Consider the following 24,500-nt stretch of genomic DNA (forward strand, 5'->3'; position numbering starts at 1 on the left):
CTAATATAAAGTGTGGCAACCTATGGCAAACTTTGGGAGCAAACCAAACAACCCCTAAAACACCGACCCTCTTCAGTATTTTTTTTCTACCTTTTGGCATCACGTCTTAATAACTTTGGGACAACTTTGGTTAATCGGCTCGAATATTATGGACGCAACAATCGTTGTAATACATCAGTAGGCTTATACTTTAAAAAACAGCAACTGCAAGCACATAGGTAATTAAGCTAGTATTAATTGGCTTGTAATTTACAAATTTTCCCTTGTTTTTCTCAAGTTTTGCCTTTTTTTGCGGGAGAATAAATGGTATTTTAGGTCATTATAATTTACAAGTATTACGCCTTACAATGGCAGATGAACGAATGGATGGATCCAGGAATTTTACAAGTTATTAATAGATTTGTTGTTTGATTAAATTCACCCACGCTTCTTCCTGGTGGCGACAATGGCGACGACGGAGGCGGCGACGACCGACGAGGCGGCGACGATGGCGGGGCGGTAGCGGACGAAGAAGTTGTTCATCCGCTTCTCGTGGAACACCTTCACCTTCTCGACCTGCACGTCCATGGCCATGAACACCGACGGGTAGGTGGCGTACCCGTCGATCTTCTTGATGAGCTCGTGCACCTCGCCGGCGCCCCTGGACCCGCCGCGCACGACGCCGGCGCGGCGGAGGATCCTCACGTCGGCGACCTCCTCGACGAGCTCGTTCATCAGTTGGAAGTAGCGGGTCACCGGCTTGCTCTGCTCCTCCAGCTCCCGCGCCAGGAGGTTCCTCGCCACCGTGGCCAGCTTGAAGTCGAACACCAGCGCCGGCAGCCGCAGCGTCGCGGCGTCCTCCTTGAACTGGACCACGGCGCGGCCGTCCTCCACGCCGGCCTCGAGACGGACGCCCGAGCGGCGGAGCTCCTTCGCCGTCGGGATCCTCGACGTCTTGCCGCCTTTCACCCCTCCCGCGCCGCCGCCGGCTTCCGACGACGGCGGAACAAGGCTGGCGTGCAGGCAGTCCAGGAGCGTGAGCTCGCCGGAGATGGCGGCGTCGTCGGGTTTCTTGGCCTGTTCGTCCTTGGAGAAGAACGGCGAGTAGTACGAGCAGAACGAGCGGATCACGCCGTCGAAATTCGCGCGCGCGAATCCGAGCTTGTATTCCCGGAGCGCCTTCGCGACGTCGTCCTTGAGCCCCGGGATGTCGCCGGCGGCGGCGTGGACCGCCGCCTCGGCGAGGTCGGCCACGGCGAGCAGGTGCTTGATCGGGAGCTGGTTCTCGAGCTTGATCACGTCCGTGACGATGTCCTGCATGTGCGTCGCCTTGAAGCTCTCGTCGACGGCGTCACGCCTGGCGGCGGCCGCGGCGGCGCCCTTGCCGCCGCCAGTCGCCGCCGCCTTGGTGAGCCGCGGGAGGAAGCCGACGACGAGGAAGATGGCGTCGATGACCTGCTTGTTCTCCTCCGTGCCTTCGTCGGGATGCTGCGTCCTCTTCGCCAGCTGATCATCCTCCGCTTTCTTCTTATCCTCGTCTGACACATAATATTCGAGTAAATTTTGTCAAATTGCTCCAACCAACTACAACGCTCTTGGGTTCGTTTGAACTCCATTAAAACACTTCCTTCGTTTCAATTACAAGTCGTATTATTTTTTTTCTAATTATCAGCATTTACAATACTGAATTAGTCCCATTAAAACTAACATTTAATATGCTTGTTTTATATTGAAAATATTGCTATAATTTTTATAAGCTTGATCAGAACGACTTTAATATATAACGCCGTTGATTTATTGATAAACGTTTAACCATTTATCTTATTTAATTTTTTTTGTAAATATAAAAAAATTATGTCATGCTTAAAGAACTTGACGATAAATCAAATCGCAATTAAATAAATGATAATTACATAATTTTTTTTAATAAGACAAATCGTCAAATTTATCTTAAAAAGTTAACGTCAGCAATAAAATAGGAGTTAAAGTATATAAGAAATAAGATTGAATGTGATATTTACTACTTCCTCAGTTTCACAATGTAAGTTATTTTAGCATTTCCCACATTCATATTGATGCTAATGAATCTAGATAGATATATATATATTTAGATTTATTAATATCAATATGAATGTGAAAATGCTATAATGACTTATATTGTGAAACGAAGGAAGTAGTACGGACTATCTATCCAGATTCATATCTAAAGTAGTGAAAAAACTAAAGTTTTTCATCATCTCAGTGCGCCACATCATCAATTAAATACAGACCATCCGATGGAAGAAAGATTCATTTTGAACCGTTGGATCTGGAGTGTGTCTGAGGCTCAGTAAAATTCTATTGTCGCTTCCATCTCACGTTCAAGCAAAGAAGCACAGGCTTCAGGAAGCTTCGCCCATCTTCCTGTCACTCCCGTACTTGCCATATGTGATCAGTGATCGGTTGGTTAAGCAGACAAGGATGAGTCTCCTCTGATGTAAAGTCAGAGGAACTTTGTCACTGACATGTGGGAGTGACAAAGTCCCTCTGACTTTACGTCAGAGGAGCGCGATCCAGCAGACAAATAGTCTACTTATATGATGTGTGTTAATATGCATATGTAAAAGTGTAGCAAGTCTTCTTTTAAGCATTTTTGTTAAGTACTTTCTCTGTCCTATATTAAGATTATTTTTAGCTCATCCCATTTATCTCAAAATAAATTGATTTTTAGTAATAATTATATCAAAGTTTATAAAAGTAAAGAATAATTGCATTGGAAGTAGATAAAGTGATAAATAGTTATATTAGGATGAGATAAAGTAGGGATATTTTAGTCTTTTGATGTTTGTATTGGTATGTGTAGGATGAGTGAACAATAAACTTATTTTGGAACATCTGTATTACTAATATGCATTTGTACTAATTTTTTTACCAGGTATGCATATGTACAAATTACTCCCTTTATTTTAAAATGTATTGAGATATATATAAATATAATTACCTTCTCAAACAAACTTTCCAATATTATACTTTTAACTACTACTGTTTTCTTTCGTTTATTATCAATACCTACAAAATCGACGCCATATAAAAATAGTCAAATAAAAATCTAACAATACTACTTTATTATATAATGATATAAAAATCAAATAAAAAGTCATAACATTAATCACATATCCAAACCTGTACTTTTAATCCATTCATTAGACAAGTTTTTATGTTTTGATTTTTCTCAAAATAAAAATGCCTTATATATTTTAGAATAGACGAAGAAAAAAGTTAGTATTCCTTTATCATACAATAATACTCTATTGTCATAAATATATAACGTTTGTTTTTTCTTGAGCAATCTTTCAAAATTTTTTCCATCAAGGAGATCTCAACAACAGGGCACCGTTGGACTGACCTATATATACACATATTTTAAACGGGTCTTAATAGCCACACAACGCGTGGCTTATGTGGCTAGTTAATAGTAGAAAATGTTTTATTCAGTTATATGTCCTTATATTTTGGGACGACGTAAGTATTTAACAAGCCTCTGACCTTCTGAAAGGGCCTGCGGTCTACGTGGTGAAGGGTCGGGGTGGACGTGGGGGCAGCAGTAGGCGGCGAGGTTGAGGAGGAGGTCGCGGGAGAGGTGCCTGGTGTGGTCGTCGACGTGGTCGCCGGTGACGGACTCGTAGACGAGCGCCGCCTTGACCCAGAAGCTGTTGCCGCGGTCGATCTCGTTCTCGAGGCCGGCGTGCGAGAGGAGGACCCTCCTCGGCATGAACTCCGACGGGTTCTCTGCACGCATCCGCGTGTACGCCGCCGACCCCAGCATCCCCGCCGCCGCCGTCCACGCCGCCATGGCTTTGCTCGTGCGTGCGTGCTCTGGTTCGATGGGTGGTGGTGGTGGTGGTGATGGTGAGTTTGATTGCGTGGTGGATGGGAGGGAGGAGTATTTATAGCGGTGTCGTGGATGTGGGGGGCGATGGGCTTGCAGTAATCCCTTTCGTGACGTGGTTACTTAACTGGAGGGCAGCTGACGTGACAGGGGAGAAGAGGAATGTAGGAGTACTAGCCAATGGCTCCTACAGTAGTACTAGCAGCAATAGGCACGTTGCTGCATTGCATTCCGCCAACTTTTCTTCAGAACAAGATGAGTAGTGATTGATACACCCCCATTCCAAAATAAGCTTATTTATAGTTTTTTTTAACCGTTTAACTATCCGTCTTATTTATAATTATTTTTATAATTATTATTATTATTATTATTATTAGATGATTAATTTATTTCTTTTAATTTTTTGTATTTTTTTAAATAAGACATACGGTTAAACGTTGAATAAAGAAATCCATAAATAAACTTATAACTTATTTTATGACGAAAGGTGTAGTCAAAGAAGATCAACTAGAGAAGTAAGGTAAAGTATTAGGAAATGTTTTTTTTTTCTTCCATGTGAGCATTTGTAATGGACTATTGGACTGTGTCCCTTCCTCTCACAATTACTCATTTTTGTTTTACAAAAATTGCATTGAAGACATTTTTCCTTCCCAACTTAATGTCCATCATTTTGGTTCGTGTGTTCGAGGCTTTGAGCAATGTTCTCTACCTTGGTCCCAGATTTTAACACTTCTCTAAATATATTTTTCTGAACCAATTATAAATAATGTTTCATCTACTTCCTTTTCTCAAACAATTATAATATTTTTCATTCAATTTTACCGTTATCTTGATACACGTGTCTAACCCCATAATTTTATAGGAAGAAATAAATGAGCAGCTAAAAAAACAGTATAAAAATTAGTGGCGAAAAACAAAATATTATCCTAAGATCACAAAATCCCTTATACATTTTAGGACAAACTAAAAAAGACAGAATGTCAAATACCTTATATTGCGCGACGGACTGATGTACAGATGTAGTATTTGTTTCTATCTTGCGGTCGATCCGTTGATGGCTCATGAATCATTTCTCTCTCTTTTTCGAAGGACGGGAATCTGGGTTGGTCACTCACAAAGATGAAGGATTGATACCTTAATGAGATGCCTGGACGTCTAGGTATGGAGCACTGGAGGCTCTTCTCTATGCCATTAGGCCATATTGCCCTTACAGCAGGTTAATGAGATAACAAGGGGTAGGTGATCACGGCATCACGCCAAGGATAATTGGATAAAGCAACTTGATTTGATTACAAGGGGTGGAAAAATGTGCTGCATATGCGAGTGCCTGTGCCTGCTAACACAAGGCACACCTGACTGATGCCGCATGCTTCCAAACACTACTCCCTCCATTTCACAATATAAATCATTCTAGCATTTTCCATAGAATGACTTACATTGTGAAACGAAGGAAGTATTTAGTCTTCACCTTGTGATTTCCAAGATCTCTTTTGACACTTGACATCGCAGTAGCTACAGCTTCCAAACACTATTTAGTCTTCACCTTAAGACTCAACAATACAGTTACCTAATGGACTAAAATTTATCTTCACACAAATATAAGAACAGCACAGGCGACAAAGTATTAAGCAAAAAAGGGTACAACTGTAATTGATGGGAGCTAAATCCTATTGATTCCAAGACTCACATTTCGATGCATTGAGAGGTTGCTTGCGTGGTATCAGCCACATGTGAAACCGCTTCAAGCATCCTCATCTTATTCTTCACTACTCACAAGTGCCATTCATCTGAACCTGACTCTGCATATGGTCACTGGAACCATATTGGCCAAGTAGCAGGCCTACAAGGGTAACCTTGAGTGATCGTTTGCAACTTTGCATAACTGGTTCCCTTTCCATGTAGTGTACAAAGTTTTCATTCCGCTCATGAAAGACAGGAAGATTGAGGGTCCTCGGAGAAATTCGCTGCTTCCTTCAAATCCATTTACATGACATATGGTTGATCCATGAAGGCCCATTCGAAGATCTGTTCATACTGTGAGGCGGCATGGTCCCATGTAAAGTCGCTTGACATGCCTCGCTTCATTAGACCCTCCCAAGAGGACTTGTGTTCCCTGTATGTCGAAATTGCCATCCGCAATGCCTGCAAGAAACGATGCAAATTTTTAGTACATACTCCAAAAGTTCATATGGTGTAATGCTTGTGCCCTGAAAATACCATTTTCAATGAGGCTTTTATTACTGATTCTACAATGTTTTCTCAACAAAGTTTGTAGCTTTCCCTAATTATTATCTTGACTACTTGAGTACAAGGCAAAACAAAACTGACTAGTACTCACATTAAATTGTAGACAAGCAATGCAAATCTTTCCTTGTCAAATCCATTTTTTTATCAGTTTCATTTGAAGTGTTCAATGACACAAAATGGGCCCTGTTTCCCTGTTTCCACATTCGAAGTATGTACCAAACATGCAATTCAAATCATGGACTGGTCAGTCGAGCAATTTAGCAACCTAAGCACATATATGCTTCAGGGTTCTATTCCCCACTAATTCCAGTTTCCCATTAACCCACCAAGTGCTGAGCCGCTTTCTTCTTTGGATTTCAATCACGTGTGTTCCTTTTCTTTAGTTTGCTTGTCAACTCTTTCTTATAATATTTACTTAAATCTGAAAACTAACAAGTACTAGGAGTTCAATCCTACTGGAATACCAGACAATAACCAGAACTGGCTGGAACATACGTCATGAGCCTCACCTTGTTTTATCCTTTTTACTTCTGGCAAGAATCAAACTACATTATGATTACCGGCAAGAAAAATAGCAGTATACGATACAACCAAAATGCATAGTTGAAATCATCATGCTATTGATGTTAAGAGGGCCAATAGTATTGATGTTGTATGGCATATATAATGGGATTAAGGAATGGATAGAAGAACTAAAACTAGGTGCAGGTTCAACATAAACTTACCCACAGCATTTTTTCAATGGTTAGTGGCGAGAATGCCCACCTGCAATATGTCCCAAGTAGCAACAGTTAAATTAATTGGTTATAAATTGAATAATATACAAAAAAAAATTGAATTTAATTAATTCCACTAAAATAAAATAAATCTGCAATTTTACTTTAATGAAGCATTCCTTACCCTGTACCCTGCTCTCCTTTCTCAGCAAACGGGTTAAAATTCTCCACTGTATCCTGTTGAATAAATAAAAAAAAGTGAGCAGCTCTGCCTTGGGTGCTGTGCTGACATAAGTGTCACACTATAGGAAAGCTTACTCTGAGGCCTCCAGTTCCATGAACAACAGGCACTGTACCATATTGCATAGCATATAGCTGATTGAGGCCACAAGGTTCGAATCTGGATGGCATCAACAATATATCGCAACTGTACAAAAATAGAGGCATCAATATTTCAAATGTAACTTTATCAGCAAAATTAATTGAGATTTCAAATGTAAATGCATCCTTAGCTGACAAATGACTATTATTGGCGAAGTTATTTTGCATACCCTGCAGTTATTCGGTGGGAAACTGGAACACTAAATCCAACCCATCCACGAAATTTATCCCTGTACCCTGATTCTGTGGATCTCATCCATCCTTCAAAACCTGGGTCACCAGATCCAAGCATGACCTATAACAAAAAAAACAAAAGGTGTCATTTTTTTTAAGAAAAAAAGAAGTATTAAAAGGTGTCATTGATCAATCGATTTCAGTTGTTGGCTAAAATATGTGGATAAAATTTTTTAAAACCCACTACAAACACTACTCTGTTTTAGTCTCCAGTTGAAAGCCAGAAACCCCCAACAATGAAGTATTTGGGATAAGCACGTGGTTGCAGTTCATCAAGACATTTGCTGCCTACAAGTTAGATCCTACTGACTTAATAAATGGTGATCCTTTTGTCTGCATGTATACGCGTCCCCTGGTGTCTGTCAGAAGATGTTGTTTAGTGTACCCAAAATGTATAAAGGGTGGAAATAACAGACTGGCTGGCCAAGCAGGTGCTCCAATTGATATCACACTGGATGGTTGCTAATAAGTCATACAGTGGTCAAGTTATACTACTGCTATCTTTCTTTTATGACTTGCATATGCATTTTTTCTTATAGCACTAATATTTGCATCTGAAATACTAGTTTACTTGCATATGCGTTCACAATGAAAGCAATAGCTGCATATTACATTCCTTAGATTCATGATAACAAGCTATATAAGTGTCAATATACTACTATATACACTAAGATCTATCACATTCACTTTCTAGTCTCACGCAGAAAAAGAAAACAGAACTTACGAATTGAATATTGTCCCGCATGAGATCTGGAATGGCAAGTTTAATTAGATCAATGCCTTTTTGATAGTCCAATCTTCCAATAAAGCCAATCTGTAAATAAAGCTAATAAATCCAACTGCCCATAAAAGAATACTAAAATAAATAATTTCATAAATATTTGTATCTAACCAGAGGCACATCGGGCCTTATAGGTAAACCCAGCTCCTTCTGCAATTCAGCTTTACACTTGGCCTAAACATGAATTCGAGGTTTCATAAATTAGTCTGTGAAAGAAACGACGAGGTGCAAAGAAAAAAATGAAACGAGATGACAATCTGTATATACATGGTACTATACTTCACCTTTCCGGACAGGTCATCAACAGAATAATGATAAGGGAGAAACTTGTCTGTGGATGGGTTCCAATCATTAATGTCAATTCCATTTACAATTCCTACATATCCAGGGAATAGATTGAATTAATTTGTATCATCCACCCTATTACAATGATCAGTCCAAGAACAAAATATAAAAACCCAAATATAGGTACCATTCAATACACTCTTCCGGGAGCTTAAGAGCTCATTGAGGCCTTGCCCACCTTCAGCAGTTGTGACCTCCCATGAATACCCCTGGTAATGAAACATAAATGATTCCTTAATTGAGTGCAAGACAAAATGAACGAAGAATTTGCGGTTTAAAAGCCAAGGCATAAAAATAGACTAGGATGGGAAAAAAAAATCAACTCTAAGGTTAAGTTCAAATTTCAAATTTTGACTGTGGCCGTAAGCCAACTAGTAGACGAAAAGGAAGGAATCTCACCTGGCTGACAGTCACAATTCGATCTGCTGTCACAACTGCGCCTTTTAAAAAATTGACTGCCTCACCCTTGTCAAGGGCATGCCGCCTTGCCCACTCTGGAAACACCCATTCTAATGCTCCATACCATTCAGGTGGCAATCCCAGGTCAGGATATGTACTGGCAGGCTCCACACCCTATCACATTGAAACACAATGAAATACTAACATACTGCACTTACAAAGTGCCATTACAAAACTACTTAAAAGATATGCAAAATGATAGGCTCAAACCTGATGTGCTAGATTATGTATGACAAGAACACTGCGGGCATCCCTGTAAACACCATATGGTCTATATTTTGCAGCAAGAAGGCTGGATAAACAAGATAAAAGTTATATTTAAATTGATATGTAAGGAAAACCAATTTAACATTCAGCATTGAAGTAAAAAGGGACTAAAAAATAAGTGTGATGAGTTTTTCACTGGCATTAGTATCTTATCCACCGTGAGGAACATGCCAAAACAAAGGAGTAGCAATGTAGCATCTGATGGATCAAACCATATTCATAATATGCAGCGAAAGACATTACACCATTAACCTCATGTTGTTCTGAAGTGTCTTAGAAGTTAGAAAGCATGTACCACGCACTCTCTTAATAATTATAACATCAAATTATGGTGTGAAACAAGCAGTTTAAATTTACCACAAATTAGAGGGTTGCAAACTATCACCTCAGTCACCTAGTAGCATGATAGGCCATTTAGACTACAGGATTTTTCCCAAATCCTTTGGGTATTGAATTGTATCTGTAGAAGATGAACTCAAAATAGGCACTACCATAATAAGAAACTTCGCACTAGCTCAGAAATATTCCAAAAAAAACATAGGCAGGGAGATTTTCAGATCAGCTATGAACTAGTGTAGCACAAAACTAAATCATTTAAACACATAAATGATGTACTGGACTGTTCATGTTTTTGGAAATATCAAAATGATTGAGAAAATAATGAAATGAATCGCAGTTCTCCTGCGCTTTTGAGAAAAAAAATGATTGAGAAAATCCTCCTATTCACTCAATCTAATATTTTGTTCCTCTTATCTAACATAGACACACACAAACACAAAGCAAACGTATGAAAAAAATGGTTTATAAGAGATATTCAATGTTAATCAATTTGGTTGCAGAGTTTCAGATCCAGAACATACACTGGCACAAGACTGGCATGCCAATCATTCACAACAAACATGCATTTCTGTCCATAGATATATCCTCCCAGTTCAAGAATTAATGGGGCTTCACACGCCGCATAGCACAGGAGTGTGTATCTGAACTGCAGTATATAGGGAAGTCAAGTCGAATCAATGACTCAATGTGATATAATTTAGACTGGTCAAATAGGATCTTGATGTAAGAATACCTGATTATCGCCAAAAGCACCAAAATTATCTCCATACAAATTTCCAGGTCTATGATATGAGGGATGATCAACAAACACCTGAACAGGAGAAGTGAGGTGTAACAAAAAAATAAGTACCCAAAATGCAGGTATGCTTTCTACAATCAGCATGTTGTGTCATGGGTGATGGTGCTGCGGAGTGAACACTACCAAGTTCCAATAGGAATAAGTAAACATTTGGTAAACTCAACAAGGAATCAATCTTGCAACCAAAAATGCTAGAAATGTTTCCTCCTAGGTTATACACATCCTTGTTCCTTAATGATTATCATGTCATGCCATCTACATCTATTACCAGTTGTGACAATACATGTTTCAATGTAACCCACATGTTCACTTTCAAGAAATAAAAATGCGATTGAAGTACATAATTCCCATGATATAACTACAATGTTACTGATGACTATTAATGCAATGGAAAAGCCAAACAGTACAACTTATTAATATTAAGTGCTTGTTGCAAACAGAAGTCACAAATGCTTGAGACATAAAATGGATACATTAAGTCATATGAAGGAATCTTTTGCATTTTGATCTGGAAACACCAGACATCAACCAGTGCACAAGTGTATAGACAGTAAGACATAGAAACAGAGTACAGAATATGATATGATCATGTCTTCAGTGGGATAAGAACAAAAAAGATAAGCAGATAGTTGTTTTCATCAGAAAATAGTAAGGAGATTGAATACTCACCCAATCAACAGAATCCCTATACTCGTGAAAAAAAGTAACTTCATGTTCTCCGCCAAAGCATGGAATCTTAATGTGCTTCTCAGTGTAAAATGCGTTTGCAAAATTTTTGTTCAAGGCCCCGTTCATGTATCTCGGCATTACAACCATCACACGATGACCACGAAGAGCAAGAGCAATTGGCAGTGAACCACAAACATCTCCTAGTCCACCTGACTTTGCATAAGGAGAAGCTTCACCGGTTACAAAGACAACGCTGCGTGTTACTTTAGCTTGAGCTTGCTCCTTCACATCCATGATCTCAGACTCCTGCTCACTAGCCACAAAAATTGTTTTGTCGATGGAATCTTCTGTGAGACCTGAATGCAAAATAAAAGATATTCATATGGTATAGTATTGGCCGAGAGGCCCAAGAAAAATACAGCAGAAACATAAATAATTATCGTTTTCTAGCCACATCTTGGCATGGCAGTACAGCAGTAATGGGAGCATTACAATAATGCAAACAACATTCTGATCTGAATAACGCCAAATTCAGGTTGTCATTGCTCCCTTCTGCCCTCTAAATAATTGGATTTTAGAGAGGTGAGGTGAGGTGAGAGTACGTCATATAATCAGGAAACACATATTGGTGGCAGCCCAGAGAATCCAACAGATAGCGAGGTGGGTCTAGTGATAGGAAAAGCACATATTGGTCCCAGGCGCCCATGTGATTGTCTAGGTACACATGGACCGTCCACAGAAAATGGCGCCATCGACCACAATTCAGTGCAACGAAAATTACGAAATGCTACTGTCACTCTACAGAAAATTCAGTTGACGGCTGAGAATTGAACTCCCAACTTGAGTATCGCATATACTCCGTACTTGCCTAAGGAAAAGACAAAGTCGTCAATTTACTCAGTTTCCAACGCTTCCTACACCAAACCTCACCATTCCTCTTCCCACTAAATTACGATATCAAATACTACTACATCAATGGCGTGTCTGCTCAAACCCAGCCACGTGCACAGGCCTCGAAACCTCCCAGGTGCCCACCCCATCGCCACCCCCATCATATCGCGATCCAATAAATATATATATTGTGTATATGTGCAGTATAAAAATTGTTAGTGATGTGCTCGAATTGGGGTTCCAATTTCTCGCGTGGTAATTAATCCGCAGGGTTTGTTCGATTAATCAAGTGATCAAAGGCGCGCATGGAACTGCACGGATCGGGCATTGATACGGGAGGAGAGGGAGGATCAGCACGAGACAAGCCACGTACCTTCTAGATCGGGCTCGATCTCCCCCACGCCGGAGTCCGGCAACGGCGGCGGGGTCGGCGCCGGCGCCGGCGACTGCGTGGGCGCGGGTGGCGTCGACGTCGGCACGAGGAAGGTCGGCAGGACCGGCTGCTTCACCAGCGGCGCCGGTGCCAGCGGGCGCTGCGCCGACCCACCGTCCCTGCTCAGCTCCGCCACGCACCGCCTCCGCACCCGCTGGAGCCGCAACCTCCTCCCCGGCCTCACCTGCGGCGCCACCAGGCACGCCGCCCCGATCCCCATCCCCGCCGCCGTCGCCATGATCCCCCCTCCTCTCCGCCGATCCTGCTGCTGCTGTGTCGGGCGGGCCGCGCTTGGCGGGCGGTGGTGGTGGTGGTGGTGGTGGTGGAGAGAGAGGAGTGGGCTGAGTCGCGGAGACGATGAGAGAGAGAGAAGAGGTGGGTGTGTGGGTTTGGTTTTAAGCGAGGGAGAGGCGCTGAGGCGGTGGGGCACAGCAAAAACGGATCGCGGGGTGGATGAGCTGGTTCGCTCTCGCTACGCGCGTGGCGTGCGCGCGCGTCCCACCGCTTCCGTTCCTTCTCTCCGTTGCTTCACGCTAAACGAAGAAATGTCATTTCGCCATTTGCATTTCACTTCACAAATTCAATTTTTATAAATCACAATGGAAAAATAAATTAAACTACAACTAATCCTTTTTTAAAAAAGGGTATTATTTATCCGATATGTACATCTAACCGGATATATATAATTGTTTAAATTGAAAATTTAGCTCTCAAATAACTCAATCTAAAATTCGTTCAAATGGAGATTTGAACGTACGATCTTGAGGCGCTAATCAGGTTAATACATGTTCTTTCGCAAACTATAACTAATTAACGTATATTCAAAATTATTTTTTTTTATTTTTTTTGTAAAATGTAGAAAGTTAAATTTGATCATGCAATGTTATGGGTTTGTGAAGTGATATATTACATCATAAACTATATTATTGAATTTTTTTAAAAAAGTTTATAATGACATCTATACCTAATAAAAAAATTCGTAAGGTTTCCGTATGGTTTTTTCGTCCGTCATCCGAATCAGAATCATGTTGCTAAAATTGTTTTAATCCGCTCAATAGTCGGGATGGATCCTTTTGGATCTACCTCAAAACTAGGTTAATATAGGATATGTATTAATTGATGTAACATGTGATCACAAGTAGCAGCTTGCCTACTTGGTTAGTGAAGAAAATCTTCATTGTGGCCACCAGGGTTCGTTCCCGCCACCCTCACCTTTTTACTCTTATTATTACAGGCTTTGGCCCATTTAAGTTTCTCTCCTACCTATTGATTCATTTTTCTTTATTTGTTTTTTTTTCGCTTTTTTCTTGGGAAAAAAATTCCTCCCGACGCTTTATCTTTTTTTTTCCTTTTTTATGCGGTAAGTTAGGATAATAACAGGTAGGGAATTCACTAAAAACAAAGTTCAATAGAAAAAACACATAAATAATTTAGTTAAAACTTTTAAAAGAATAGTTGAAAATTTCAAATATGTAGTTGAAAGTTTTCGAAATTCGAGTTGAAGTTTCGAAATCTTAAGTGAAAGTATTCAATTTTGGTATAGCTTATTTTTTTATAACTTTTTAATTATTAAAGTAATTTTTAATTTTTAGTAAAAAAGAGAAGAAGTAAAGTAGATGGTAATACTGGAAACTAATTACGTAAAAGGAAAAAAAGAGGTGCGAAAACAGAAAAGAGGAGACACGGTAGCAACCAACTGTGCGAATTTTTTTTTCAATTTTTATCCGACTCCTTGCGCAAGAGGTGCGAAAAAATAGAGAAGACAATGTGGCAACCAACTGCGTGAAAAAGAAGTCTCGAAACAAAAGATAATATAAAAAAAGGAAAATAGGTCGCACGCGACTGTGCGATGGATGGGCTCAAAACGCGCACCACTTAAATTCGCGACGCGTATGCACTAATTAGGAGTTTTGTATTATTACTCGCACTGTCTATGGGCCTCTCCTAGGCCAGATTGACCTACCCTACCTAAAACTTTTACACTTATTATTACTCGGAATAAGTCTACTTTGTCTCCATATCTCAAATCCTATTTGCGTGCAATTTTTTTCTCTCCGCCACTAGCACGGACCATGCACATCCTTTTTTTTTCTCTCCACCATTAGCACAGACCATGCACATTCGATGGCTGAAAAGTCAAAAGTTTTATACCTCTTTCTTCAACAGATATTTAGTGATTCTGAAATCTTATAATGAACCAGTTTTTAATTTGAAAATTAAACATAATTTTTTTTTCTTTTCGTCATCTGCAAAACACGACATATTAGAGTCCGCACCATCTATCGTCCACGCATGAGCTGTTAAGCGATTCGTCTCCACGCGAATCCGTGTTGGATTTTAGAAGTAATATCATGCGCGTGCCATGCAAGAGTTGAGAGAGAGCTTGTGTTATGACAATATGAGTACTATATCAATATGCAATGGTGTTTCTTATTAGTCTTGATTATCATTAACCCAATGAACAATTTATCTATCTTGAAATATTATTACATACATGTTAACCGTGTATTTATAGCATTTAACCTTCCATTATACCCGTAGCGAAGCACGGGCATTTTGCTAGTGTAAATTTACATATGGAGGCAGGTGATGTCCACTTGATCGCTTTGGCCCGTTGGTTTCACGGTTTTTCACCGAGTCACCGGGGACTCGTGACTCGTGTCGTGTCGTGACCCCGCTTTACGTGGCGCGTTGCCGGATCGCGAGGGCGTCCTCTGCGTTTCTCTCTCTCTCTCTTTCTTTTTTGTTTGGGCTTGGTTGTGTTGGGACGTGTACGGTGTGTCCTGTGTTCTGTGTGTGGGCTGTGTGGCCTTTTTGTCAGCTTGTTGAGATAGGTTGTCAAAAACTGAGATAGACTTTGCTTGATTGCCTTGTTTTTGCTTTTGCCAGCTTGTTTCAGCTGGGTTAACGTGATTGTTCTAGCTAGATTTTTTGCAGGGGGTGAAGTGCTGTGTTGCACTAATGATACAGTGGTTACAAAAGCTGTGCACAGATTACAGGTAGTACCATTGGCCATGAGTGAGAGTTTGGTTCATTTGTATTTTTCTTGGAAGCCAGCATGCAGAGGCCTAAACTATCTGTTGTTTGGCTTTAATTAGACTACTTAGGAAATATTACAATCGCATATTCGCATATCAACCAGCTGTGAAGGTGTTTGTTGCTAATCCTTCATTCATTCATATTCCCAGTTTAATACGTGAGATAGAAGAACCGAAGTCTCACGCATTACTCTAACCGGAGTTTAAATTAATTAAGCTTTACTTATTTTAGTATTCAAATAAGTGCCAAATACTTATCCGCATGTAAAGTTTATTTCATTCACATTAGTAAATGTCGTCATTGTCAAGTGCTTGTGACAATCATCTTGTAACTCAATCACGCAAGTAATTTTACTATTAGATCATGAACTATTGAGTTGCATGCACCGTACGTCTCCCTCACGCGAGGCCCCCTCAAGTCTCTAGCGTGGAATAAAAGTATGCTGAAATTTTTATTTAATTGCACGCCAGCCAGAATTCGAACTCGAGACATTTAGCTCTGATACTATATTAAGTTGCATGCATCGACCAGTTTAACCCAAAAGCTTAAGCTGATGAGTAAAGACGGGCAATTTACTTTATATTCCAACATGGACCGTACGTTTAATTGATATATCGAGCACGATCAATAATCAACAATGCCACATTTCGGTCTTGTTTAGTTCCAAACTTTTTCTTCAAACTTCCAACTTTCCCATCACATCAAAACTTTCTTACACACGTAAACTTTCAGCTTTCCATCACATCATTTCAATTTCAACCAAAATTTCGATATTGGTGTGAACTAAACACACCCTTCATTGCATGGTAGAGTATGTAATTGAAAAAAGAAACTACTCCTGGCTAAATTAAATCGACAGCGATGGGTTACATATATCCTAATTACATACTCTACCGGCTGATCGTCCGCGACTGGTGAGTTGGGCCACAGCCAATGGCACCGGAGTTGTCGTCGGCGCCACGACGACGAGTACCACCATCGCCGCCGGCGGCGGGCGTAGCTGCTCGCACCGAGTCGATCATCGTCTTGATGACAGCCTGCGCGGGGAGGATGACGGTCACCCTGTCCTCCCGGAGCTCGCGGATCTTGTCGGAGAGCTCGGCGGCGGTGTACGGGCACCGGTCGTTGTCGATGGCGTCGATCAGGGCCAGGATGTAGGCCTTGTTGCCGGCGATCGACTTCTTGTTGCTGGCGACGAGCTCAGAGATCCAGGTGAGCCGCATCGCCATCGCCTGCCTCTCGTCCATCGTGGCCAGCTTCTCTCTCATCCTCATCTCGTCCTCTTCCATGGCTGGCTAAGCTCTGGCTGCTCGTGGCTTCTGCCTGCTAGGCTGCTAGAGTACGTGCGTGCGTACGCGTGGACGATGAGTACGTTGAGGACTCTTGCTGCTGCTGATGCCGCCGCGATGAGAAAAGTAGACAGCCAGGGGTCTGGTTATATAGGCAGGCAGGCACGCGGTGAGGCGACGAGGCAGTCGACGATTCGGAGCGCGGAGTCCGTGTCGGAACCGAAAAGAGCTCGGCACGGATTATGTTGGGCTCGATCTGTCTAGGATGTACTGGGCTAAGGCCCGACGCCCGTATCCGGGCCGCCGTCAGGGGTTAGAATTTTGAAAAAGTATATACTCCCTCCATATTTTAATATATAACGCCGTTGACTTTTTAAACAACGTTTGACCACATGTCTTATTCAAATTTTTTATGCAAATATAAAAATACGTATGTCATGCTTAAAGAATATTTGATGATAAATCAAGTCACAATAAAATAAATTATAATTACATAAATTTTTTGAATAAGACGAAAGGTCAAACGTTTGTTAAAAAGTCAACGGCGTCATACATTAAAATACGGAAGGAGTACGAGGTTCCTTATCTTGTCATCCCTCGACTAACAAATCCGGGTTAGTCTGTGTTCCTTTGAAGGGGTTGGGAATCCCTCCCCTCCGCACGTAAAACGGAGCGATAGATTAAAACATGATTAATTATGTGTTAGCTGTAAAAAAAAACTTTTAAAATAGATTAATATGATTTTTTAAAGCAACTTTTATATATAAACTTTTTGAAAAACACGCACCTTAAGGTTGTCAGTATCCCGATTCGTATTCGAATATCTTACGATACTACGATCCTATCAAGCCGAAACGATACCGATCACACATAGAATCCTAATTTTCATAATATCTCGATCCTACTATTCATTACTACACGATCCAACGAAATCTTAGGTAGTATCCCGATGTTAGGGTTACAGATAAGGCATACCTTCTATCCTACGACTTATGGAATATACGAATATGGTATACCTTCACGTATACGGATCGTTCCCGTGTACGTGGTAGAAATCCGTTCCAAATTATGGAAATTATCTCTACGAGTCAAGCGATGTCCAAAGTCCTACTCGGAAATGTATAGAGTTTCTGTTATACCGTACCAGATCAAATATCCTCGAATCTTTCTTAGGGGTCAATACGATCCACGGTATAAAAGGGACCCTCAAGGAGGGGTGTGAGGACATCCAATTCCATCGCCAACACACCCACCATAGTTTACGAAGCCGGAGTGCGCGGAGCCAAGTCGCCGGGAGATCTCGTCGAACTCATCGACTACGATCTTATCGGTATCATCCGTTTCGTCTATTCTCTTTGTAATCTGTTCTCACCATCATCAATCTCATATAAACTGGACTATGGCTATTACCTGATAAGGGGCTTGAGCCAGTATAATCCTTGTCTTTTGTCTGCTTGATGTTGTACTACGTAGACCCCTGCTCCAACGTACCCCAATACTCAACTCATCTGGTCCGCGAGTATCACTCGTCGACACCCGATTCTACGATCCCTACGACACTACAAAATATTATTTAAAATAACATGGTTTGAAAATAATGTAAATAAATATGCTCAAATTTATATAAAAATCAGTTAAATATATCAAAACCAACGTGGTTTTTCTTTGATAAATGTCTCTATTTGCATGACATATATCATTACTACATTTATTTTATATAGAATGGCTATATATAATTAATATAAATATTAATTAAACTTAAAAAAGAAAATCTCATATTATTCCGATACTACGATACGATATTACTTTAAACAAAACGATACTACCTAGTATCTCGATCCTGACAACCTTGGATAAGTTAGGAACTAGGAGGATTCTTAGACGGTTTTAACTCGGTTTTATCTGATATAGCAGCTGAGTCAGCGTGGAACCCACATATCAGGAAGACCACATCATCACCCTCTTTCTCCTCTTCTCTCCCTTCCTCCTCTCTCTCACTCTCCTCTGGGCAAGTGAAGTCTGCCGCCCGGCGGGGCGAGGCGGAACTCCTCCATGGTGGTGCGCGGAGGTGGAGGCAGGGCGGAGCGCTGCGGCGGCGAATGCAGGGCTCCGGCTGCACTCCGCCGATTTCTCGCCGGAGCCGGGCCGGAGCATGGCGGTGGGCACGGACAGTGGCGGATCCAGAAAATCGATTCGTTGGTGTCATAACGTGTCTATCGGTGTCATAGTATGCTAATTATGTTTAGATCATAGTGTTATAACATATGGATAAACAGTTTTGCTATAGGTTTTGCCGAAAGTCGTCGGTGTCGCCTGACACCGGGTCTAGTACTGTAGATCCGCCCCTGGGCACGGAGGCGGAGGCGGAGGCGGGGTCAGGCGCCGTGGTGGTTGGCGCGGAGGCCGGCGCCACGGAGGTGAAGACGGGCGAGAGCATACAGGCGGGCGCCACGGCGACGGAGGCGGGGCTCCGGCGGAACTCCGCCGTCGAGACGGTGGCTTTCCACCGTGCTCACGGCCTCTGCAACCGCCGCCTCCGCTTCTCGCGCGTTGTTGTCGTTGCCGCCGCCGCCTCCTCTCTCCTTCCTCTGTTCTCCTTCCTCCTCTCTCCTTCCTCTGTTCTCGATTTCTATGTGGGCTCGAAGGGAAGGCTCCTTATGCATATACGGTGTTCGATGAAATGTTTATCAGGTATGATTTGCTGTTTTCATCGCATTTTCGCCGCCCTTTTGAGGATCAATGGATCATCAGATGATAATGACATGATCTACACTACATCGCAGAGAAATGATCGGCGCCCTCGACGTCGGCCGGTTGATGGATCGATGGGCTCGGGCAGCCCGTGGCGTTTGTGGCCGGCGCAGTTGCAGACGAACAGGAGGACGCCTGACAGACACAGCCTCTCTGGAGTGATGACCTCATTGAGCAGAACGAGGCCCCACCTGGTCAGTGGGACGACCAGGACGCCTCTGCCGTCGGGCGGTGACGTCATTGCGCAGGATGAGGCCCCACCTGTCAGCGAGCAGGAGGCTCGTGCACCTTTTAAAGTGCTCGCCTTGGCGCTCGCCCAGAGCCCCAAGCCGTAACCGACTAACCGTCGAGCTCCTCCTACCTGCGTCTCGCGCCGCCAAGAAACCCAAGATCATCCCACCGCGCCCCCGTCTCCGCCTCCGCCTCCACCTCCGCCGCTGCTCGCCGGAGCCCGGAAGCGATGGAGCAGTTCCACGACAGGGACCACGTGCGGCTGCGGAGCCGCGTGCACGGCACGTACCTCCACGCCGATGAGGACGGGAGGGGCGTCTCCCTGCAGCCGACCGGGGCATCGCTCACCGCGGTTTGGACGGTGCACCTGGAGGGCGGTAGCCCCCAGCGCCGCCTCCTGCTCCACAGCGCCGCCTACGGCCGATACCTTGCGGCCACAGGCAAGCCGGGGCCGAGCGGCCTCCGTGGCCACCGTGTCGCGCTTATCAACCTCGACCGGCTGGACGACGAGTCCGTGTCGTGGGAGGCGGTTCGGACGGCGAAAGGAGATGACGTGCTGCTCCGGCACGCCACGGGGCGCAACCTACGCGCCAACCATGGCGCTGGCGCCACCGTTGACGATAGATACAGCAGGATGCTGCTCTGGGTGGACCAGGTGGTTGAGGCCATCCCCTCGGCAGATTCCGTACCCAGGCCTCCACCGATCTCAAGGGTGAGCACGCTACACCCTCTTCCATGGTACATCCCGAATTGGTTGGGGGCAGGGGAGCGATTCTTTAGCCCATTACTGCGTTACCTAGGTTCTTGCAGCCAAGCTCCATTTCTGGTTGTATTCTTGCGTCAGAGTTAGCGCATTAGCAGAGTTTCATCAATTGCATTGTTCTTGATGAAATCCTTGTTGTGTTCTTGCTAGATTTCGTCCTTTGTTGTTAATCATTTGCAATGAGTTTGTGGCGGTGAGATTTTTTGTGCAATTTTGGCTTAGGGGGTAGATTGAGTTCATGGAAGTGGTTGTTGGTTCCATCTGTAGTTCTTTTGGTCGAGGTGCTGAAAATGTGTAACATTCTTGTTCTTTTAGGAACTTCTTGAAAACACTTTCATTTTCTGTTCTTGTGTTATCCAAATCCTACTAATTTTCAGAGTTCATAGGCAGGTTGGCATCACATAACCGTTGCTGTTCGTGTTGTCTTGCATTGGATTCTTCAACGTATATCCTGTTCTCTCTATCTCAACTAATTTGCGGCGAATCTGTTTCAGCGCCAGGACGGGCCTGAGATAAGAACCATCCGGTTTGTGCCAGCAGCTCCTAATGGGACCATTGCCGAGGATTGGAGAACCTTTCAATTTACTGGAAGATCAGTTCAGCGGTTAAAGGAAGAGATTACAAGCCGTGCTGGGGAGGCAACCCAGTACTGTGTTCAAGCAGGCCGGTACGGACGTCTTATCCCTTTGACACATGAGCTTCCTCACAACACTGAGACCATTGATATCATCATTATGATGACTGGTACTACAGGTGAGGAGTTTCCCTTTTTTATTTTCATGTTCTCCTCGTATTTTTGGTGAAAGAGGCTCGCTTGAATTTGTTGCACTGAGCTAGGTCAATAGATATTATTGCTGCTCTTACTTTTTAGTTGTGCATGATGTCTTAAGTTTGATTCTAGTCAGCAAAGTGTTATAATCTTCTGCTTGAACAGATAGTCCTTGTCTGGTTAGAAAAATATATAAAAATCTCATTCTATAGATTATATGCTCAAGGTAGTTTATACAGTATTGAATTTTGTTGCGCACTTGCGCACATTGCACTGAGCTAGGCAAGTAGATACAGTTGCTCTACCATCCATGCATATTTGTTCATAATATTATTTTAGTTAAGTGTAATCATGTGCAAACGTATGCTTATAAATACAGGCATTTCTATATACCAGATAATAACAATCAGTATTACATTGCAGATCCCCACATGGATAATAGCCCAAGAACACAACTTTCTGCTCCTGAGTCCTTGGGAGAACATCGTGTTGCTGACATTCAGACATCATACTCGCACCGTCTGCATACAAACAATGTACTTGAGAGTCAGCAACGGAAAACAGGTATAACACGAGCTGAACTTGAATTGAAAACTAGGAATATCCACTGGGGAGATTTGAATTTGGAGGAAAAGAAGAGGACAAGAAAGGAGTTGAAAGCAGAATACAATGAACTCTTAGCTGCAGAAAATTGCATCAGTAAATCGCAGGAAGATGATGTAATTACAAACGAAAATTATGAAAGAGCGTCACTCCGGGATCCATGAGTCCGAGGTAAGGAGACAGGAGTAGAACCTGAAATCTTCAGAATTTTTTCGCTCCCTCAGGTTCCAAAAATAAGTAGCTATTCAGAGTTTGGCTTGTTGATTTTCAATCTGCGTAAAGTTGCTAAAATATGGCCTGAAGCTAATTTTATGATTGGGAACAATGACTTGTTAGTTGCATGCACACTCATGCTAAATCCTAACATGAAAAATACTAGTTTTATATTCCAGTCTTCAGTTAAGAAAATTGAGTTGCTTCTTTTATTTTCATGTCCAGACCATCTGTCAGCTCCTTTTCAGTCTAAGAAATAGTGTTAGATTAAGGCAGTCTTACATGCATTGCACATACTTTAAATATAAATAGTTCACTTGTACTGCTGTATTGTATCATACAAATAAACAATAGACAACTCCATTGCCATTAAATCATGACAACGGCTTCAGTATGCTGGTTTCTAGATGAGTTATCCCTGTTGATTTTAGATAATTTATGAATATTGAACGGCTTGTGAGTTGTAGTGCCTGTAATTAACTTGTCTTTAATTTCTTGTTTGATCATTGCAAATTCAGCTGCTGATGGTCTGACGAGATAGAAGTCACAGAACTACAATAGCAGAACCTCTGACATCATCTCTTCAGTAATTTTCGTATCTTCAGATCAAATGACAGAGATTGGATGTCTTCTTGTTGTTCTTTTTTGTTGATATAGGCTTAGAAAGGGAAACCATAAACTCTTCTTTGCTCTGAAGTTTACAGAACTGTTGTAAACACCAAGTACTAGAATGTATGCATGAACAACTGTGCGTTCTGGCATTTGCTGTAGTTTCCTACTTTCCTTGGATATCTGTATATAATATGATTGATCATAAATTTGCGGTGTGGAATGTTATGCTCTATTTTTGACAACTGAAATGTTATGATCAAGTCTGAATACAAGGCAACTCTTTCATAACCTGTTCCTGTATTTTTATACAGATGGGCGGTTTTGATTTCCCCCCTTCTTGTCTGTGGCAATATATCCATGTAACGAAGAACAAAGTGGCAAATCCTTTGCCACCTCACCTCTCCGGAGTGGCAAAAAGTTAAATATGCCATTTGCTGTAGTGCTCTGAACTTCAACTTCTGAAGCAAGTAAGCAGAATGCCTGAACAATTTTGTGCTGTGACAATCTTTTGTCGGGAATACACAAAAGATATGCGTATTATTGAATTACATTTTTGTGATGTGCTGTGACATTTGCTATAGTCTCCATTTTATCTGTATGATAGGACCGACCATCCATACATCTGCTGAAGTGAATTTTTAATGCCAATTGTAAATGCATGAGGTAACTCTTTCATAACCTGGTCCTGTGTTGTCATTCAGAATCAGGTCTGTTGTGTTAACATGCACAGAGAAAAGAAGGGTTAGTAATCTCGGACTGTCCGACATTAGCTTTTCGGTACAAAATTGTCTCCCCAGAACTACTTTTTTTTAAAAAAAAAAACTCTAACATTATACATCAAACCTTACAGAACAATTCGATACTACCTGGAAATGAGGCATTCCATGCTTCTTTTTTTTAAAAAAAAGAAATAAAACAAAACAGAACAACTCCTAAATCCTAATTACATGATCGCGAGCACCATGGGACGAAGCGCGGGTGAGGATGGCTCGCACGTCGTCGAGCATCTCCTTGATCCCGTCCAGCGCGGCGTCGACGGCCCTTGACTCGCGGAGGTCGCGGATCTCGTCTTGGAGCTCGGCGAAGGTGAAGGGGCATGTGCCGTCGTCGATGGATTCGAGCAGGTCACGCACGTAGCCTCTGTTGCTGGCTATCAACCGCTCGGTGTCCGCGAGGAGGTCCGAGATCCACCCCAGCTGGATCGCCACCGCCTCTCTCTCAGCCTCGTTCATCATGGCCCTATCTTGAAATGAACTAGCAGACGATGATGACGACGATGACAACGACGACGACTCGCGCTGAGATGGAACGAACGATGAGACGCAGCAGCTGAGACCGGGAGTTCGGTTATATAATAGGCGCCGTGCGCACAAGCGACGAATCGGAATGGGGAGTCCGCGTCGGAATCCGAAAGAGCCGTTGAATCCGACACGGATTGTGTTGGGCCGCTTTCTGTAGGATGTAACGGGCCGAGTCCGGCGAGACTGGGCCGGCACGGCGGATAGGAATGCAGATGGGTTCAACCGGCTCCGATCATCCGATGGACTTTTGGTCCGCCGACCTCGGTGGCTCGATCAGAATGTTTTTTTCTTTCTGACATCTAGTGAGAATTCGTTATTTAGTTATCTTCTTTACGGTTGCTAGCTGTTACTTCATTTTTTTTCCTAGCTGTTGACTAAGAGATAGTCTGATATGAGCTCTTAGTTAATAAATACTTCATCCATCCCATAATATAAGGCGCCCATGCATTTCAAGATTTCATCTTCATAATATTTTGACTAACATTTAGTACAATATGAATTGAATTTTACTTACTAAAAAA

The 24,500-nt window shown here is 42.4% G+C and overlaps 4 protein-coding genes across 4 annotated transcripts; 1 reads left to right on the plus strand and 3 right to left on the minus strand.

The window, feature by feature from the left end:
• Positions 1-215: 215 nt before the first annotated feature.
• On the minus strand, positions 216-3,933 carry LOC4340206 (uncharacterized). The gene is made up of 2 exons (XM_015787091.3): positions 3,505-3,933; positions 216-1,517 (listed from the first exon to the last, which is right to left on the minus strand). Exons 1-2 carry the CDS (start codon positions 3,809-3,811, stop codon positions 418-420), a joined length of 1,407 nt encoding a protein of 468 aa, XP_015642577.1. The 5' UTR covers positions 3,812-3,933; the 3' UTR covers positions 216-417.
• A 1,155-nt stretch (positions 3,934-5,088) lies between these two features.
• Positions 5,089-12,838, minus strand: LOC9269493 (soluble starch synthase 1, chloroplastic/amyloplastic-like). Its single transcript, NM_001424296.1, has 15 exons — positions 12,349-12,838; positions 11,085-11,440; positions 10,350-10,427; positions 10,138-10,262; positions 9,221-9,302; positions 8,951-9,124; positions 8,679-8,760; positions 8,491-8,582; positions 8,318-8,380; positions 8,150-8,239; positions 7,362-7,486; positions 7,129-7,237; positions 6,995-7,047; positions 6,820-6,859; positions 5,089-5,989 (listed from the first exon to the last, which is right to left on the minus strand). The coding sequence occupies exons 1-15, from the start codon at positions 12,644-12,646 to the stop codon at positions 5,831-5,833; spliced, it is 1,926 nt and encodes a 641-aa protein (NP_001411225.1). The 5' UTR covers positions 12,647-12,838; the 3' UTR covers positions 5,089-5,830.
• A 3,265-nt stretch (positions 12,839-16,103) lies between these two features.
• On the minus strand, positions 16,104-16,852 carry LOC4340208 (uncharacterized). Its single transcript, XM_015787125.3, has one exon. The coding sequence runs from the start codon at positions 16,734-16,736 to the stop codon at positions 16,338-16,340; it is 399 nt and encodes a 132-aa protein (XP_015642611.1). The 5' UTR covers positions 16,737-16,852; the 3' UTR covers positions 16,104-16,337.
• A 2,985-nt stretch (positions 16,853-19,837) lies between these two features.
• Positions 19,838-22,924, plus strand: LOC112939315 (uncharacterized). Its single transcript, XM_066311811.1, has 4 exons — positions 19,838-20,430; positions 20,976-21,234; positions 21,674-22,024; positions 22,585-22,924. The coding sequence occupies exons 1-3, from the start codon at positions 19,948-19,950 to the stop codon at positions 22,015-22,017; spliced, it is 1,086 nt and encodes a 361-aa protein (XP_066167908.1). The 5' UTR covers positions 19,838-19,947; the 3' UTR covers positions 22,018-22,024; positions 22,585-22,924.
• Positions 22,925-24,500: the final 1,576 nt, after the last annotated feature.

The sequence above is a fragment of the Oryza sativa genome, chromosome 6 (genome assembly GCF_034140825.1).
Source record: "Oryza sativa Japonica Group chromosome 6, ASM3414082v1".
Lineage (NCBI taxonomy): Eukaryota > Viridiplantae > Streptophyta > Magnoliopsida > Poales > Poaceae > Oryza > Oryza sativa.

Excerpts from the sequence above, each read along its gene's own strand:
- LOC112939315 (XM_066311811.1), top strand. The coding sequence starts at position 19,948 with ATGGAGCAGTTCCACGACAGGGACCACGTGCGGCTGCGGAGCCGCGTG. Across the intron at positions 20,431-20,975 it reads GGCCTCCACCGATCTCAAGG|CGCCAGGACGGGCCTGAGAT; the intron begins GTGAGCACGCTA and ends AATCTGTTTCAG. Across the intron at positions 21,235-21,673 it reads TATGATGACTGGTACTACAG|ATCCCCACATGGATAATAGC; the intron begins GTGAGGAGTTTC and ends ATTACATTGCAG.
- LOC9269493 (NM_001424296.1), bottom strand. The coding sequence starts at position 12,646 with ATGGCGACGGCGGCGGGGATGGGGATCGGGGCGGCGTGCCTGGTGGCG. Across the intron at positions 9,125-9,220 it reads TACATAATCTAGCACATCAG|GGTGTGGAGCCTGCCAGTAC; the intron begins GTTTGAGCCTAT and ends TCAATGTGATAG. Across the intron at positions 8,240-8,317 it reads TAAGGCCCGATGTGCCTCTG|ATTGGCTTTATTGGAAGATT; the intron begins GTTAGATACAAA and ends CTTTATTTACAG.
- LOC4340206 (XM_015787091.3), bottom strand. The coding sequence starts at position 3,811 with ATGGCGGCGTGGACGGCGGCGGCGGGGATGCTGGGGTCGGCGGCGTAC. Across the intron at positions 1,518-3,504 it reads ACCGCAGGCCCTTTCAGAAG|ACGAGGATAAGAAGAAAGCG; the intron begins GTCAGAGGCTTG and ends ATTATGTGTCAG.
- LOC4340208 (XM_015787125.3), bottom strand. The coding sequence starts at position 16,736 with ATGGAAGAGGACGAGATGAGGATGAGAGAGAAGCTGGCCACGATGGAC.